The sequence below is a fragment of the Amborella trichopoda genome, chromosome 13 (assembly GCF_054954075.1).
Source record: "Amborella trichopoda isolate Santa Cruz 75 chromosome 13, AtrichopodaSantaCruz75HAP2 v2.0, whole genome shotgun sequence".
NCBI classification, from domain to species: domain Eukaryota; kingdom Viridiplantae; phylum Streptophyta; class Magnoliopsida; order Amborellales; family Amborellaceae; genus Amborella; species Amborella trichopoda.
The window spans coordinates 20368170-20388472 of NC_142348.1; the positions used below are offsets into that span (position 1 = coordinate 20368170).

Sequence of the window (20303 nt, forward strand, 5' to 3'; positions counted from 1 at the left end):
TGTCTGGTCTGACATTGTCTAGATTTTCAGCTTCATCATCTTGTGATGGAGTATAGTGTTGGTTGATCAAAATCATGTTTATACATAAATTCTGGCTTCCTATATCTCCATTATCCTTAAGGAGTGTGATCCCAAGGGGAAACCGAGGGCTTGTCTTGGGTTTCTTCACTGTTTTGAAGTTAGAGTCTCCCTTAGACAGCTTATCTTCAATCATCATGATGACAACTTTGCTAGGTCCGGCCTCCTCAGGGGGTTCATTTTCACCTTTCTTGCCGTTATCTGGGAGCGGATTGGCAAGTGTTCCCATCTTTTAGTTAGATAGTTCCATCAGTGTGTCGGAGTGTGGTTGATAACACCCTTATCTAGGAGTTCCCTAATGGTGCACTTTAAGTTATAACACTCTTCGTGCTATGGGTGTGGTTCTGATGTTATCCACACCCTTAACCTCGTATTTGGGTTGGATGGGGTATGGAGGAACAATGAGCCTTGCTTGTAGGATTTTAGTAAATATTGTGGAGAGGGGTTCCTGTAGTGGTGGAAGTTTAACTTATAGAAAGAGTCTTTTATTTCCAGTGTTTACATTATTATTGAAGTTATTGGTCTTATCAGGGCCCCTAAGATGATTATTAGTATTTTTTGCTTAGGTTGGAGCTGATGCCCTAAATATTTGGTCTAACTGGGCAGTACTATTAGTTTTTTTGTTGTTATTGTTATTGGACTTTGGTTTAACTTGTGATGGTGTGGCCACTCATTGGTTTTGCATTGATGACAATGACCATTGACCTTTCGTAGAAAGTGACTTGGTCAATCATTTATTGAAATGAGATAGGTCATAGCCCATGGTTGAAGAAATTCATGCACTCTAGTCGAGGGTTCTCCAGGCACATTCTCATTTAAGAGGTCTCAGGAAGTGCACAATCAATGATCTTCGATGCAAATTCTTGGAATCGGTTGGAAAAGTCAAGGAACGACTTGCCTGAGTTATGCTTGGTTGCAACCAACTTCATGAGGGACATTGGTTGTCGTTTTGTCCCTTGATATTGTTCGATGAAGCTCTAAAACAATTCATTGGAAGCCTATTTTGGGTATTTTGATACCATTTCTTGGCACCACGTTAAAGTTTTTCCAGATAGAATGTACTGAACAATGGCCTTGAGACGGCGCGGTTTCTCTTTTAGTGCTAGAACAATCAACAAGCTGTGATGTGATTTTCAGGATCACCTTCCCATTGAACTTGTTTTCAAATTTTGGAAAAACAAAACCCGGGGGACGGGGTTTGACATCCCCTAAAATGTCCTTAATGTAGGATCTTGGAGAGAGTCTATTTGGAACTCTGATATTTGCTAGGGTCTCTTTGAATGTAGATAGTTCACCTGTTAGTTGGGCGAGCTCAACTGCCTCAGGGGTCTTAACTTCAAGGCTCTATTGGTTGTACGATATCGATGGCACAATTTGGGGTGCAGGAAATGCAGCTGATGTGGGCTGCACTAGGCTGGGAGTAAGCTAAGATTGTGAGGTGGCTGGAGCATCATTAGGAGGCGACACATGCATAATAGGCCGGGACAGCTGAGCCTAACACGGAACAGGCATTGGCAAGAGTGTAAGGGTGAGTAGAGGTTAGTGGTTTAGTTGGAGGGTATGGAGCCGACTGGTACGACTAACTCGAAGGATATTGAGTTAGTGCATGAGCTGAATAAGCCACCTCTAAGTAATGGTATGGGACAGAGGAGGCCTGGAGAGATTGCACTGGTGGATGATCATACATGACCTGAGAATGATTGTTTGAACTGACTTTGGGACAGACAATCCCATGGTCGAGCTGGCTCTACAAGAGGTATAACATGAGAGGTTTGATGGCGTCGTCTCACCGATGGGGTTGAATTTACTTGACTCTGCTGGTCAGGGGCGAGAGAGGCTCCCTGACTCGGACCTGAATGACAACTCGATGCCCTACGTGGGGTGTGTGGCTTAACAAGGCCAACACACCTCAAGAAAGCCAACAACATTTGAAAGCAATCTTTCAATTGTTAATATATTTAAAAAGAACTATCAATTAGGACATACATTGAGTTATTCTGAGGAGTTGGAAGGATATAGTGATGAAAATTGAAACTTAGAGGTCCAAGATTCACAATCAACACTCAAATCAATTTTTACTTTAGCTGGGAAAGTGGTATCAGAGGGTCAACTAAGCAACCTATATTTCACGCTCTACAATGGAGTCAACATTTATTTCTATAGATTCTGCTTGCAAAAAAGCAAAATGGCTTAAGAATGTTTCACATGACCTACCAATGTAGTGAAAATCGATACAAACAATCACAATATACTACGATAATCATGCTACTATTGCTAGAGCATATGATACTTTATAAAATGGTAAATCTAGACATTTTGTACTGACATAATTCCATACAAAAATAAATATGAGATAGAGTGTTAATCCAAAAAATGCGAAGTCAAGGGAAAATTGGCCATTCCTTTGACAAAAAACCTTGCAAAAATGTCTAAGGACAATGGCACTAGAGTTCCTAAAGTAATAATTTGTAGTATGAAGCCAACCTAGTCTTTTATAACCTCAAAATTCTAAGTTCAATGTGGTAATAACAAGTTGTACGTTGAATAGTTTGATTTTTTTTGAGGACCTATTCTAGTGAAATCCATACAGTGGATAAGTCTACAAATGACATATATGTTAGTAGGCCGAGCTAAGCTCTTAATGATGTCTATGAATGTTTATAAATCGGAGCGTTTCAAGTACATGGACACTCTTGATCAACACAGGTATATAACTGTGGAAGTGAGGCTGCATCCTATGTGATGAGACTTGCCTCTGATTTATGAAATCATGATATAAGCACAATCTCCAAATGCGCTAACAGCTAAATAAACTAGAGATGTGTAATATTTGTGAGTTATACTACTAGTCTGTTAGATAGGGAATTAGTTCAAAGTTATATACTACCATAGAACCGAATGGACTTTACAATGTATATTTTAAGTGAAGATTCAAATCAAAAGGTAACTTCATGGTATGCAAATATATTATAGTTGCTTATCTTGTTTCATATTATTTTGAAACAGTGGATGAAATGTTAATATAGTTTAGTATTTTTATTTTTGAAAGAATACTAGTTAGTATTACATAATAGTGTTAAATGCGGTTTTACTAAGTTATTAATTAATATATAGAAAAAGTGGTGGATTTTAGTTCCACATTAAAGAATAGAGTGGAGGCGGGTTGCGTTGTAGGCAGCCAGCATAAAACCTTGCAACATGTTATCATGAATCCTAAGCCTAGTCTCATTAAAGATGTGATCCTTGATAGAGAACAATGGAGGAATATGATTTATGTAGCCGACCCCAAAATAATTGAGATAACGCTTAGATGATAATGATGATGATTGAAGAATAAAGCGGAGTTTGAATGATATTTATATGAAATCACTCATGCTCTATGTCCATGGAATAAAGGAGTGAGTATGCAGAGCATGCAAATCGTGCAGGTGCTAGGACACAATGGCACTTTATGGAACACTTTCTATATAGCCCATGCACAGGCTCTGGACAGGCTCGTGGTTGACCTCATTTTTTTGAGATGTGACCTAGACTTGAAACAGTGCATCAGATGGTTGAATGCGAGATCCAATTGCTATAATACGAATCATTGTACAAAGAGGCATTTGTGCATGGTAGCTGTTGGCTCTTGGCTCGGTGCTTATGGATGTTGAAAAGGTAGATTCAGTGGTTGGTAACTGGTGATGGTGTCCGTTGGGTTTTCAATAGTCACAGTATAGTGAACAATCACTATTTTTCACTTAAATAGTAACTTCAAAGAATGACCTTTCTCTCTATAATCCGGGGTCAAACTCCTTTTTTTTGAAAGTTTTTACTACTCATCCTCTCTCTCTCTCTCTCTCTCTCTCTCTCTCTCTCTCTCCATTTTCTACTCTATTTGAAAATTAAACCGACATTCTCTTTTTGCTTTGTGGCAACTTTGGTGCTTTACATGCTCTCCTATTCTGCGCAATAATCGGAGAGATTTATTGTGATTTTTGTTTCTAAATATCCTCAGGATTATTTTGCCCAAGTTACCTTCTTCCAAACTGAATTATATAAGCAAGAGAGTAAATACAACCTGGAGATAGGGTTTAGTGATTTAGGGTTTGGGGTTTGGGGTCTAGGGTTTAGGGTTCAAGTATCGTTGTGAATAGGAAAGTCCATCATCTTTAACAAAATATTCATAAAATTCCTCTACAAAGCACATCATCCACCATTTTACCTACCAAAATTTCCAACAAAATATAAGAATTGCCCTATTTGTAGGGCATTCAATAACTGTAACATCGGACCACCCAACATTTTTTGCCTAATGTTGTCCATGGGGCAGTCCAAAGTTATAAACATTAGAGAACGCCTATATTTTGTTGCTCTGAGTTTTCAAATATTGGACTGCTTTTGAATTATATTTTTCCCTAATTATTTACGCTCTAGTGTTCAAAAGCCGGTACCGCTTAATACAAAAGGTTATGAAAATGGAGTATTATTGGCCCACCTTATAAAAGGAGATAGGTCAAAATGTAGGGCGGTCCGATTTTGTCGTTATTGGACCGCGTTGCAAATGGGCCAACTTAATATTTTAGTTAGTAAACCACCCCATAAATGTTAAAAAGAAAAAAGCAAAAAAAAATGATTCGAAACAACGGGAAACAAAATAGAAATAGGGAGAGTAGGACCTTGTAGTAAATTCACCAAACTTAATAGACCAAAGGGTAAATTTAGTTATTTTACAACATCTACCGCTTGTATAATAATAAAAGGAGTAATTTATGTATGGACACAAATCATCATCATAGCCTTTTTCCAATTAGTTAGGGTTGGATATACGAATCGTGGTATGCAATTTTGTCCTATTCGATACCATATACTCGATGGGGCCCTAAGTCCCCATATTTTTTCAGACTACTTCCAACTACGTCGTTTTGGGCCTACTCCTCGCCCTCTTCAATCTTTCCACTTGTACTAATGCATACCTCCTAGCATGTGGTGTACTGAGTCGGAGCCACACATGGCCAGCCCACCTTAGTCTACTTTCTCTTATATTATTGCCTATTGGTGTCGCACTTAAATTTTTCCAAATACAAAATGGGTTACTTTTGTATGGACACAAATAAAATATGTTAAATACAAAATGGGTCACTTTTGGGCTAAAATTATGTGAAGGGTCGGTCAAAAGGTCATTTTTTTATTTCCAAATTTTCTATCTATCCGGAATCCTCGGAATGCGTGTTATTTTTGCTTTTAATTTTTCAAAGTAGGGTTGTGGAGTCGTGTTCAATGCGGTTCTAGAATGCCAACCTCGGACTACCCAAAAGCCACCAAAACCAAAGTTGGATATGGCTGAATGTTGCTAGAAGTTATCTAAAAAAACTAGGAAATCTTTATGAAAGAATTGAACTTCATCGATATTTTTTAGTTTGAAAGCATCGAAGGGTGCAATGCGGTTCAGGTTCTAAAGATTATAACCTCGTACCATTCTAACACCATCAAGACAAGGCATCAAAGGCGATCCGAGCTTCACATCCTCGGATCGCTTGTTCTAGAGTAGTTCAATACGGTCTAAGGATGCCAAACTCGGACAGACTTCATTTATCGAAGAAAAAGAAAAAAACAAAAAGTAGTTAGAGGTTGGTATCCTCGGATCGAAGGTTAGTTTAGGAATTAGAAAAAAATGACCTTTTGACTGACCGTTTGAGTAATTTTGGCCCAACAGTGACCCATTTTATTTTTTTATTTAATTATTTTGTGTCCATCGTAAATTGCTGTAATAAAAATGGTGCCATATTGTCTTTTAAAAAGACATTTCCTTGTCGTTTTGTTGTCAATCTTTGTCTGGATGTTCGAATAAAATTCCGTGCTAGAATTCTTTTGTTCACAAAAACAAAAAGAAAGAAAGCAAAAAAGAAAAGAGGCCTTCAAATTTTCATTCTTTTGTTTGCAGTCTCAATTGCAGTAATCAGGCACCTATGCAGTTCGGTATAAGTAGTTTTTCAATACAACAGTACTCCTTTTTTGTACCGCACCGTCTTCTCACTCTCAAACATTGCATTACCTAAGGCAAGAGGTTGATAGAGGTAGTAATGGGTTGGGTCGGTTCCGGTCAACCTAGACTTGGATGGACCCAGACCCAAATCGGGTTGTCCCATCTTCTCACTCTCTAACCTTGCAAGCTTAAGGCAAGAGGTTGGTAGGGTTAACAATGGGCTGGGTTAGGTCCGATTGATCTAGACTTGGACAGAACCCAGACCCAAATCAGGTTGAAGATAGTGACCTATACCCAAAACGAGACCCAAATTGGATTGCCCAGTCTTCTCACTCTCAAACTTGCATAGCATAAGGCAAGAGGTTGATCGGGATAGCAAAGGGCTGGGTCAAGTTTAGTTGACCTACACTTGGACAGGACCCAGACCCAAATAGGGTTGAATATTGTGGATCCAGACACAAACCTAGACCCGGACCCTAATCGGATTGCTCCGTCTTCTCAATCTCTAACCTTTCATAACTTAAGGCAAAATTTGGTCAAGGTAGCAATGGGCTGGATCAGGTCCACTTGACCTAGACTTGGATGGGACACAGACCCATAGGGTTGAAGATTGTGGACCCAAACCCAAACCCAAACCCAAACCCAAACCCAAAATCAAGTTGCCCCTTCTTTGCACTCTCTAACTTTGCAAAGCTTAAGGCAAGAATGTGGTCAGGGTAGCAATGGGCTGGGTCAGGTTCAGTGGACCTAGACTTCGACGGTACCCAGTTGAAGATTGTGGACCCAGACCCAACCCGTAACCTAAATCGGGTTGACACGACCCAATTCCCACCTTGCAGTTGGGGACCGTGTCTACTCCAAAGTCAGCCTGTACTACCGCGTGAGGCATTGCGTAATTAAAGATTGAGCCGCACATAAATAAGTATCACACGAAGCACATGGTTTGCAATACGGTCAGTCAATCTTTACGCGCTACCCAATATTTTACAAAAGCTTCCCCATGCCCCATAATAATTATAATAAAACTATCATTATATATAGACACTGACCTGTACTTGATTGTAGGGGGACTCGTCTTCTCTCTCTTCTCATCTCTCTTCTCCACCGTTTTTGTTGGTTCTTTGTCGGATAGTTCAGTGCGGAGATCCCTGTATCCGGTTGGTGGAATTGAAGCCTCAGATCTGAGCGCTGCGAATTTTATCGCCTTTCTTCTTCATCTGCGAGCAATGGACGGCGATGGTAGCTTGAACTCCCCCCTGTTAATTCGGAGCTGGGAAGATGAGAGTGCCAAAGAGTTGGAGTTTGCAGATGGGCCCAAATGGAGGAAGGAAGATGTTTTGGGGGAGTTGAAGAAACAGGTTGCACTGGGTGGACCTTTGGTTACAGCAAACTTGTTGCAGAAATGCATGCAGATTGTTTCAGTTATGTTTGTAGGGCATCTTGGTGAGCTCCCTCTTGCTGGTGCTTCCATGGCTACTTCCTTTGCTAATGCCATAGGCTTCAGCGTACTGGTATGTCCACCAATCTCTCTCTCTCTCTCTCTCTCTCTCTCTCAATTTTGGTGTTTTTTCACATTTCATAGACGCCATGTTTAAGAAAAACAGTAGTGATAGATGTTTGAGATCCAAAAATGTCGGCCCAGAGTTGGCAAACCCCATTTTTTGGAATTATTAATTGAAAATACAGAAAACTATGGGCACACGAGATTTCAAATTTGTATTTACCAGTAATGTTCAAGAGTCCACCTCACCTAGACCCAAAATTGAATCCCAAATCTAGTTTGGGGTTTCGATTTGAATTGTGAGATAAAGTTCCGACAAAATTTGAGGCATTGATTCACACCAAGTACAATGATCAGAGGACAAATTTTGTGCGTGTTTCATCTTTGAAATTCTTAAAATAATTAATTTTTTTACTAAAAAACTTGTATTTGAGTTACTATTCATTTTGAGTTTTTTTTTATTTATATGTTTTTTATTATTCTTGTTTTCCTGATATTTCCATTTCTCAGTCTTTTTCTGTTTTAAGCTAACATTACTTCTTGTATTATTTTTTTTAATGTAACAATATGGCTTATAGTCCACACTCCACAAGAAATAATTATCGGGTTTTTTCGCCATATGTTTTGTTTTGGGAAAAGTAAAAAGTTTAGGTAAGATGGAGACCATAAAGAATTAAAGATGCACCTAAAAAATCTATTGTTTTAATGTTGAAAAACCCTCTAATTGATCATCTTACCTCCCCGAGATATATGCATATGAAAAAAAAAATTTATTTTGAATCCCAAAAATAGTGAATCTTGCAACAAATTATCTAGGCCGTCCATTTTCAGGACTTTAATGTGTTTACAAATCTATTTGATTTTAATTATTTTTAGAATTTAAAATTTTGTAATTAGATATGAAAATAAATTTTGAAATATTCTTAAGAATTTTTTACAACAAAATTATATGGTAGGATAAAATTTGGACGTGTCGGTTAATTGGATTGCCTAAGTTTTATAAAGACTACACCCTTTGGAAAATATAAAGTAAACACGAAATAATTATTGGGCGTTTTCGCCCGCATGCGTTGGAAACTACAGAATAGAAATGAATGAATGATTTATTTTACCTTTCGTATTAAACAATTTGCATCCCCAGGTTACTGGTTGATCTGCACGAATTTATGAGTGGGTTTTATGGAATTTGAGTTGTTTGAAAGGTGAGTAAATGATTCAAAAGCTTTTAGAGAGATAAAGTGCAGTGAAAAAAGGTTGGCAGGATTTATTTACCAAAAATATGAAAAGTGAGTAAATTATTGAAATGCTTTTAGAGAGATAAAGTGTGGTGAGCTAAGGTTCGTAGGATTTAGTTAAAAAAAGAACGGGATTTACAAAGCAGATGTACTTCCTTTTTGTAGTGAGAAAGGGTTTTTGTAGTGAGAAAGGGTTGCGCTCGTGAGAGCGATCACTTTCGCTCTCACAAAAACGATATCCTTTTTAAAATGACGAATATATGAGACTCCCTGATTGATTTTATTTATTATAAGTAAGAGCTTCAATGAGTTAAAAATAAATAAAAAAAAAGGGAAATAAAGGAAAAGGACAAGAACAAGAGACAGAGAGAGGTACAGCCAGTCAAGAGAAAACTGCGTTGGCCAAGAAATAAGACTCCATTGTTATTTATGAAAGGGTACTAGTTTTTAGTTTTAAATTTATGATGGGGTTTTACGGCCATCTTAGATATTTTTGTTGCCAAAGTACTTTGGGACAAAGATTTGAGGTCATGCTTTATTTTATTTAATAAAATAAAGCCAAGGCCTTATAAAGATCTCGTCATGTATTAATATTATTTTGAGGAGAGAGATTATAATCTTTATGAAGTTGCCACGTTTTTTTTTTGGCCACGGTTTCTATGTGGTCAGAACGCATATTGTGGATGGGCTTGACAATAAATATATTTTTTAAATATAGTTTGATCTTAACTTTTAAATAACATATAATTTTTATCATGAAGATCATGAATAAAAAAAATAAAAATAAAAATTAAAACCTAAAAGTAATAGTCATATTTAAAAAACATTTGAACCGTTAGGTACAATTGTTTTTAGATATACCACATATTTCTATCTATCTTTAATTGTTGTACTGAGTTACTATTCATTTTGAGTTTTTTCTTTATGTTTTTTATTATTCGTGTTTTCCTGATATTTCCATTTCTCAGCCTTTTTCTGTTTTTTAAGCTAACATTACTTCTTTTTTTTTCTCTTTTAAATGTAACATTATGGCTAATATGTTCTCTTCTGATTTACAAAAGTTTTGGATTCTTTGTATTTTTTATTTTTCAGATTTTTCACATTTTATGGGGATTTTCTATGTCTTCTTCACCACTTAGATATGCGTAGGTTTTAGAGAAAAAAATATATAGTCCACAAGAAATAATTATTGGGCCTTTTCGCCATATGTTTTGCTTTAGGAAAATATACGAAATAATTATTGGGCGGTTTGGCCACATGCGAGTAGATATGAATGAATGAATTACTTCACCTTTCGTGTTAAACAATTCGCATCCCCACGTGACTGGTTGATCTGCACCAATTTATGAGGTGGTTTTATGGAATTTGAGTTGTTTGAAAGGTGAGTAAATGGTTCAAAAGCTTCTAGAGAGATAAAAGTGCAGTGAGGAAAGGTTGGCAGGATTTATTTACCAAAAAAATTATAAGTGAGTAAATTATTGAAATGCTTTTAGAGAGATTAAGTTGGTAGGAGTTAGTCAAAAAAGAAAAGTGGTTAGGATTTAGAAAGCAGAGTGACTTCTTTATTGTATTAAGAAAGGGGAGAGCGATATTTTCTATCTATTTATTTATTTATTAATCATTATTATTATTATTTTATTTGAAAAAGTAGGAGCTTCATTATGATAATGAATAGAGTACAAGGGAAAAGGAAAATAAAGGTCAAGAAAAAAATAGACGGTAGCCTGTTGGCTAAGAAATGAGCCTCCCTGAATATTTATGAAAGGGGTACTCTTTTTGAGTTTGGGTTGGAAACTGAAAGGGTGCTATTTTTTATTCTCTTTTCACTTGCACTCGTTTTAATGGTGCTTGATGTGACTTACTTGTATGCGCGTGCCCTGCGTGATAGGCCTGCCTCGGTTTTTTAGTTTAAGTAGCTAAAATGGTAAATTCTTTATTAATATCACCCGGGGTAAAACTTTTCAAAAAACGAGGGTAGAATCAACAATTCTAACCCACAATTTGGTTCATTTATTTCCTTTTACTCAAACATGATGTTAAGAAATAGTTTACCCAAAATTTTGAGATTATTTTAGTAATTTGACTTACTTGAGTCGCTCAAGTGAAATGACATTGCTTGTTTTTATGTTTCAAAATAAGATCATGTTTTTTATTAAAAAAATATTCTTATTGTGGAAGTTGAAACAAGTAAGGGTATTTTTAATTTAACTTCACTAAAGTTACCCTAATTAAAAGATGTGTGTACTGTTTCATGAATTGGGTTCCATACTCGAGATTAGGCTTTATAACAAGGAAATATGTTTAGAGTTTGGAACCCAAAATAAACAAGGATGTTTAGGTCATTTGGTTGAGTAGCTTGAGTCCAAATAACTAAAATTCTCGCACTTGCTTAAAGCTCTGGAAGCAAAAACATGATATGTTAAACAACGCAAGTAATAAAATATGCTTAAAAACTATGTTAAACAAGCAAGAAAATATAATCATGGAAATTATTTTCTATAATTTTATTGAAAGTGGAACATCTAAACAATATTTTAAAAAAATTTAAAAGTATTCCTCTTTATAATATTGAGGATCCGATTAGGATATTGAGAATCATTGAGTATCATGTGTTTTGATATTGAATAGTTCCTAAAGAGCCATATAGGACTGCTAAACCGGTCTTGTTGACTTGTCAACCTCGCAAATTGACTTATCATGAATGAAGGTTTCGACGTGGTGAGTTGATATATTGTACGGTCCACTTCATGACATATAGATATAGATTTGGGCCGAGACAACTTGACTTGTTATTTATATAAATGGATTATCTACAAAGAGACCATTTATCTTTTATACACGGTGGTCGCAATCATCTTTGTCCGTTAAATTTCATAATAAGGCACGCGTTATGAAATTTAAGAGACAAGATTGATTGTGACTTACATGTACAAAAGATAGATGATATCTTTACAGAAAACCCCTTATATAAATAATATACCTATATTGCTTTATATTTTATATTTTATTGATTTATAATACAAAATTATTTGAATTTATTTTAATCTATTTTATACCATATTTTATACCATGGTCTGAACCCAACTTGACTGGTTAGATTGTCTTTAATTTTTCTTATGGACTTAGACCCAATTGAGGTCTGGATCGGGTTCCCACCACTATTGGGCTAGACATCTGACGCTCATGTTTATTCTTCATATTGTTTCTTTTTTCCACTACGGCATGGGTCGGGTTCCCACCACGATTGGGCTAGACATTTGACACTCATGTTTATTCTTCATATTGTTTCTTTTTTCCAGTACGGCATGGGAGGTGCGCTCGACACGCTATGTGGACAAGCTTATGGTGCGAAACAGTATCATAGGGTTGGTGTACATGCACAAAGAGCTCAGTTTATATTCTTAATCATTGGCATTCCCATGTCTCTTATATTGTATAACACAGAAAAGATCCTACTAGCAGTTGGGCAAGATTCACAGCTGTCGAAAGAAGCAGGCAGTTATGCTACATGGATGATCCCAGCCCTCTTTGCTTATTCTCTCCTTCAAACCCTAACCAGGTTCCTCCAAACCCAAAATGTTGCTCTTCCAATAATGCTGAGCACTGGTATTACTTCATTGCTTCACCTCCCAATTTGTTGGGTTTTGGTTTTGAAGTCTGGTTTAGGAAACAAGGGTGCTGCTCTAGCAAATTCAGTCTCCTATTTCTTAAATGTCATACTACTCTCATTGTATGTGAAGTTCTCTGCTTCTTGCGTGAAGACTTGGACTGGTTTCTCGATGGAAGCTTTTCAGGACATTGCACAATTTTTTAGGCTTGCAATACCTTCCACCGTAATGGGCTGGTAATAAAACCTGTTGTTCACTCTTCGTTGTTTTTATCTTTTTGTCTCGTTCTTTACACATTTTCCTCTCCTGATGAAGGATCATAAAATATGAGTTCTTACAGTTGATTGTCTTATTGAATATGAACAGTTTGGAGTGGGCCTCTTATGAAATATTGATCCTTCTGAGTGGTCTTCTTCCCAACCCAAACCTTGAAGCATCTGTGCTGGCAATATGGTAAACAACGTAGACATTTCTTTCACTATCTTGGCATTTTCTTATTTAAATTTCTCAAAAATATCTAACAGTTAATTATGCCTTGCCCAGCCTGAACACGGAGGCATTGACTTTCACTATACCTCAAGGTCTTGGTGATTGCATAAGGTGAAGCCCTAACTAACAATCAATGCTCTCGAAGTTTCAAGCTACTTAACAATTCTTCAATTTTGAAATAATTTTGTCTGATTCTCATCCCTTTATTTGCAGTACCCGAGTTTCAAACGAATTAGGTGCTGGAAATCCACGTCGTGCAGTTTTTGCTATTCGGGTTATATTGCTCCTTGTTATACTAGATGGCTTACTAGTTGGTGCGATCATTTTGTTGGTACACAACTTTTGGGGATATTTGTATAGCAATGAACAAGAAGTTGTAGACTACGTTTCAAGGCTGACACCATTGCTTGCGATTGCTAACATCATGGATGGAACCCAATGCATGCTTTCAGGTAACTACTTCCTTCATCCAAGTCGTCAATAATATAGGGAATGATCAATCTTTAGCTGACAACACAAATTCATCATTAACACTTTTCCAACAGGATTGAAACACATAGGACAATCATGAATTGAAACTATGTTTTTATCCCACAGGCATTACGAGGGGTTCGGGTCGGCAAAAATTTGGAGCTTTGGCTAATTTAGGCGCTTATTATGGAGTGGGGATTCCCATGGCCATTGTTTTAGCCTTTTTCTTCAATATTGGCACGAAGGTTTGTTTTTGTTCTTCGACTATGTCTTGCCAATAAATTAGCTATTAATGCCTAAATAAATATTGTGTTTATATTTGTATAAAATAAGATGTGTTATTGCAGGGTCTTTGGATGGGAGTCATTTGTGGGAGCTTTGTGCAAGGTCTATCACTTTTTATCATGACAATATCTGCCAATTGGGAACAAGAAGTAAGTTAAATTAAATATAATTTTCTAGTTCACAAACTACTGCTGATTTTTAAGAATCTAATAGTGCCCTGAAAAAGTGGTTAAGAACTCTCTTTGTACTTTCGATTTTCAAAATTCAAGCTCTTTTTCTTTTTCATTCTCTAGTTATTTTATCTTCATTCTTTGTTTGTTTCCCCTTATGATCTATTTCACCATAATTACATGTTTCTCCTCATTCTCCAGTGTTCACATTTCTTCCTTAATTTTTTTGGTTGTTTTCTTTACCTTCTTCATCATCTGCTTCTCTCTTCATGCTTGGTTCTTGATGCCGACCTTCTCTATTTTGTCACTGGTCTCCTCTTCATCTACCTCTTCATGTTCATAATAATAAAATAAAATACTATCAAATATATAGCATTAATCCATTTATTTTGTTTTAAAATTTCCTTTAAAACATTGAAAGCCACTGATCAACAATAATGCAAGCCAAAGCATTTCATCAAGTTTCTCTAAACATATTCTGTTTTATTATCCAATTCCCTTCTGTTTCTTTGGGTTCCCACTCAGATGTCTGAGAGATGGAAGAAGAAACCATAGATGGGATAGACTTGGTGATATTGCGAGAGGAATTTTGTATCTCGTATTCTTTACTCAATCACCCTACAGCCCGTGAAAATATAGAAACAAGCTTGTGCTTTTGTATATGTAGATCCCATATTGGTTTTATAGTTCTAGACATTATTCTCGAAATCAACTCAGCCAAGGTACTTGGCCCTTGGTCAAGGCGAGTAAATCGGTTAAGTCCTAGTCGAATTGGCGGACTTAATAGACCACTGAAAAATGTAGAAAGGTCAAAAAATAAAAAATCTTAAAGAGCCGTTAAAAAAAAAGAAAAAGAAAAAGTCGAATACTTAATAGAAATCATTAGAAGACTAAACAAGATTAAGAAAAGTCCATAAAATGTGGACTATTAAAAATTTTGATTTATACCTTGAATATTACAAACAAATTAAAAAAATTTGAAAAAATATGATGTTCCCAAATCATCACAAAAACTATCTAAATTTCTAACCAATATATTGGTTATTTTTTGTTTTTCTAATATTTTTTGGGGGATTTTTGGTGCCCGACGAGTTGGTCACCCAACTTGACACTGGGCCAAGACGGAGTTACTGAGCTGAGTCTTGTGATATCGATTGTAGTAAACGAGTCCTGTGATATTGTTTGCATTTTCTCATGTTTTTTATTTGTTTTACATTGACTGAATCCTTAGCTTTTCACTTATGTTTCTCTCTTTTGTTTTCTAGGCGGGGAAGGCAACTGATAGAGCATTTCACTCAAGTATTCCAGTAATTAATACATCATAAGGCCATGTGACTGCAATGTCATACAAGTGCTTGTATAGAGTCTATGGATGCAGAGCAAAGCCAGTTGTTCAAGATGATTTTGAATAAAAAAATTTGATGCATTAAATTGCGGCGATATTAGTTGTTTTAAATTTGTACAGTTTTTGTAGAAATTACTCAATTTAGTGGAATATGTATACGCAAGAAAAAGGTTCAGCCAGATCTTCAAGTGGAGCTTTTGCTTTAATGTAGTAAAAATGTATTTACCAGTTCAACTTAGTATTGAAGCTTGGCTTATAGTGTATCAAGAAAATAAATGAGTACCAATGAAAAAGAAAATGCTATTTTTATGTTTTAAGTTGGGATGCTGCTCTTATTCTAAGCAAATAATTTTATTTTATTTTAACTTTTTGGGTGAGTCAGTGGGGAGAGGGCCCTTACTTTACATCATTCATCACGACTTGAACATTATGGCTGTGGAAAATTTGGATTTCAAGCTCTAAAATAGTGTATATCATAACAAATTATTTAGACCATCCATTTTGCCTTAAAAATAAATGTTCACATATCTACAAGGTCTATAACATTTTTTGAGTTTTAAATTTTATTGTTGGTGCTGAAAATTGATTTTAAAGCCATAAATAGAGATTTCAATCCCCAAAAGTACTTTTGGGACGAGGATTTAAAGTGAGGCTTTATTTTGTTATCATAAAGCCTAAGCCTTATAAAAACCTCATCCCATCTAAAATGACTTTAACAGTTATTTAAATTTTATTATGAAATTCTCCCTATAATTCCATGCTAGGAAAATATTTGGATATCCCGTGAGTCCAAATCATGCCATTTGGTCCCATGGCCAAAAAAAACAGTTTTGTAGGGTTTCTTTGCTCACCAAGACCCTCAAGTCATCGTCAATTATCTCAAAAAATGCAATTAAGAAAATGTATTTAAAGCTTAAAAGCTGCTCCAAATCATGTCCTACTCCCTCGACCATGGGTCATCTACTTCATGGACAATACATCTAGCATTTTAAGAACTCAAAATCATTCTTTTGTAATGGAGGTGATTTGGAAATTTCACATAATGAAACCCCTTTAAATTAGTGTTTTGCCCCTCGATATGTAGAAATTGGTTTATGATTGTAAGGTGTTTCCCACTTGGAGGTGGTCTCAAGTTTAGATCTTTTTATTGGCATGCAAAATGAATGAAAAAACTTTGTTCTGAACCAGTAACTTTGATTGGAAAGCCTCCTTAAGATGGCCACCTCTCTAAGCATCAAATATGATGCTAGAAAAGGGAGGATAGAGAAAGAAGTATTGGTGGCCTTGAAGGGAGGATAGAGAAAGAAGCATTGGTGGCCTTGAGCAATCCCCTAAACAAAGATTAAAAAAGTGGTCCTCAACCAAAGATTGAATGGCATTAAATAAGTATTGCCAAGGTCCTCAAACTGAGATTACGCTGAGTTTGCATTAAATATCCTACAAGATTTCATCTAGCATGACAATATCACCAATGTGGAGGTTAAAAAGATAGGCAATATGTAAAAACTCAGTGAATCTGAGCCTGACTCCCTGAGCTGTTAAGATTGGGCATCCTACTGCTTCTAGATGAGCCATTGGGCATCCTACTGCTTCTAGATGAGCCAGATTCATGTGATTTCTAATTCTGACCACCCGAGTTTGTCTGGGTATTTCAGAAGGGAAAGGTTTCCATACTTCCCCTACAGCATAGAAGATCTATAAATCCCCCATACCATCTAGCCGTCCAATTTTGATCAAGTGGGCTACACCATTTGATTTTAGATTTGATGCCTCAGAGTATTTTATTTTTAATTTTTTTATACAAATTGTATGAATATGAAATTTAGTACATGCAATCTTCTCATTGGGGTACACCTACAAAAAATATTAAAAATAATTTTTTGATGAAATATAATGATCAAAATACCCCTTGAATTTTTCAAGGGTATTTTTGTCATTTAATTTTATTGATAATATGTTTTTTGTATTTTTGAAAAGTGCGAGTTTAATAGAGGATTGGGCGTAAAAAATTTGGCATCAAAATAGTTTATATAAAAAATATTAAAAATAAAATAGTATAGGGATGTGACATTGTAATTGGGGCCATCTTAGCCTTCCAATCAAAATGAACTTATGGATAAGGGGAAGTATATAAGTTTTATGTTGTAGGAGAAGCATAGAAAACTTGCCCATTTCAGAAAATCAAGTCAAATAACCATAAAAACTTATGTTTGTTTTTTTTTTTTTTTTTTTTTTTTTTAAAATAAAAATAAAAACCAACTCTCCCCAAGTAGTGCCAGAGTCCAGGAATGGGTCCATAGTTAAAACACTGAGATGATAAGCCGAAACTAAAAGATGATGATGTCGAAGGATGTTCATATGGAGCATTCATTCCTAAGGGTGCATTGCATTGGTCATCAAGGAATAAACAAATAAAAACAAACATTTAATGGGTTGTATCAAGCGCCATGCTCCATGGTCAAGAAAGAGGTATTCACCAATAAAAACGAAAAATTAAGAAAAAAGTGTTATCGTATGGATACATATCATATGGATATGTGTCTCTTGATAAGGTTAAGTGTCCTTGTATGGATATGTTATTGTGCTCTGATACCACTTGTTATGTGTGGAAGTTCTAAACCCGATGGGTTAATTTTTGGCAAATAAAGAATGAGAAATAAATCATAAAACATATAACACAAGAACACAAATATTTATGTGGTTCATCCCAAAAGGGCTACATTCACTAGCACAACAAACTGAAATTCACTATACCAATGAAAGTTACATCAAATATTTTGGAATAAACCTCGACAAAAACCCCAAGGCGAGCAAACCCTTTTAAACAACTCTCCATTCCTTCTCTTTACTTCTTGCAATATTGACAACACCAGATAGAGATGCGGGAGCAACGAGAAACTAACTTTCTCTCTTACTAAAAGGGGAAACAACCCAAAATCTTTATGGAAACCGCTTTTCTACAAGAAACAAACAAGTCTCTCAAACTTCAATAGTTTAAAAGAGGCACCATCACAATGTTTTTGTCCAAATAAAGTTTTTTTCTCTCTAAGAGAAAATTGCATGTTATGCACATGAGGCTGTAGCTCTCTCTCTAAATGAACCATTATTCCCACAAGGTGACCCAAAGAGGGCACAGAAAAAATTCTCTGCACTTTCATTCTATATATATAAGGTTAGGAACTCTATACTTTTATCCCATATATATAAGATTAGGAACTATACTAAATAGGAAACTTCCTATCGATCCTACATATATCTCAAAAGACCAATAGATATATCCAAGAGTTCTAATCCTTTTTGAATTTTTATTTCCTCTAGAAAACTTATCAATATCAATCTCATTCCCACATAATATGAAAATATCTCAATTCCACATAATATAGATCAATCGTAATCAATCCCAATAAATATAGGATTTCCTTATGCGGGTGATTTTGAATAGCACTAAATTCAACATATGTTTCCTTGATATGTATGATAGATATCTATCAATAATTGTTACTGTCTTTATATTTATATTGGTATTGTATTGTTTGATGGTTTTTTTTATACACTTAAATCCCCGGTACAAATAAAAGAGAGCCAGTGGCAACTTAAGCCCCTAGGTACCAAATATGCCTGTAGACTACATACCTTCTGACCAAATAAACCCTATTTTTTAGAAAGCCTTGATAATGATGCCGCATCAGCCCCAAATTAATCACATGAGTTACTTGTGATAATACAAGGTTGCCTTTCAATTTTCATTTGATTTTGGTGCAAATTAAAGAAAGCATGTAGAAATCAGTTTTTGGCCCAAGTTTGTAGCATGTCTATGGGGCATCATAGCTAATACTCTACTCTAGAGACTTCTAATGACTATGTGACCACCACCAGTGGACTTGAGAGGATAAGAATAATCACCAGGCTAATACCACCAAAACAAGGCATCAAAGTCAATCAGAGCATCACATCCTCCGACCGTGTTTTGGAGTCGTTCAATGCGGTTTAAGGATGCCAAACTCGGACCAACTTCATTTATCAAAAAAAAGAAAGTAGTTCGAGGTTGGTACCCTTGGATTGAGGGTAGTCTAGGAATGTAGACACCCCATTTTAAAACTGGCAAATTCTATAGTTTTTTTAAACCCTTAAGACCACACTATCCTAGTGAATCCCCAAATCATAAACTACCACAGTCCATACTGCCTAACCTATGATCCAGAGCCATACTGTCTACCCTGTGACCCATAATCCTAGAGATACCCTGTTTTACCAAAAAAATCACTAGAAATAGTAAAATAACTCTTTTTTATCCAAATTTTCTCTTGAACCTTCACACGAGCCTTCACTACACACTTGAACCAAACACTTTCAATTTTGGTCTGATTTGTTCTGGGAAACAGTGGCAATGCTGCCCAGCCCAGACTGGGCGATACCACTGGTGTCGCCCACCAGTGTCGCCTACCCCAGCTTGACTAGAAATCGTCAGTTTTTGGCAGGACAACTCACTGATCAGTCTTGAACATGAATCTGCCTTTTTGGGCAGTCCTGGCTTGGGTGACACTGGCAGTGTCGCTCAGCCTAGACTGACCCAAAATGGACGATTTTTGGTAGGCAACATCTTGACAACACTAGAATTGCATCAGAAATTTCCATTTTGAGCAGTCCTATCTTGGGCGACACTACCAATGTCGCCCAGCTTTGACTGCTTAAAAACGGTAGTTTCCTCATGCTAAAGGTCCCCCAACTATTTTGGGCCAAATTTCCTAAATTTGACCAATTTTGGCTGGGCGACACCACCGGTGTCGCCTAGACCCGGGACCCCAGAAATGGCAAATTCAGGCTGGTGATTTACTAGTGATAGTAAGTTGCCCTTGTGAGTCGATTCCCAATCTATAAAAGGATATTTTTTGTGGCTTCTAAGGAGGAAGGTTAGGTAAGAGTTAGCTCAAAAAAACCCTAGCTTGGAGATCCTTACTAAAACCTAAAACTTGAGAAGCTTAAACCTATGAAACTTTAGTTCTTCAGCTATCCTTAGGGTAGAAACCCCCTTCAACGAAACTAAGGTCTGGTCAATGCACCCATTCAACAAGGCTAAGGCCTGGTCAACATCTGGAAAAAGAGAGGTAAAGAGGACACCAGTTTTGATACGGATGAGCCCTCGAAGGCTCAAGAAT

The 20303-nt window shown here is 36.3% G+C and overlaps 1 protein-coding gene across 1 annotated transcript; it reads left to right on the forward strand.

Annotated features, from left to right (window-relative positions):
• The first annotated feature begins 7106 nt into the window (after positions 1-7106).
• LOC18433834 (protein DETOXIFICATION 16) lies at positions 7107-15464 on the forward strand. Its single transcript, XM_006843914.4, has 8 exons — positions 7107-7554; positions 12079-12623; positions 12754-12840; positions 12931-12987; positions 13090-13328; positions 13474-13592; positions 13695-13781; positions 15068-15464. Exons 1-8 carry the CDS (start codon positions 7270-7272, stop codon positions 15125-15127), a joined length of 1479 nt encoding a protein of 492 aa, XP_006843977.1. The 5' UTR covers positions 7107-7269; the 3' UTR covers positions 15128-15464.
• Positions 15465-20303: the final 4839 nt, after the last annotated feature.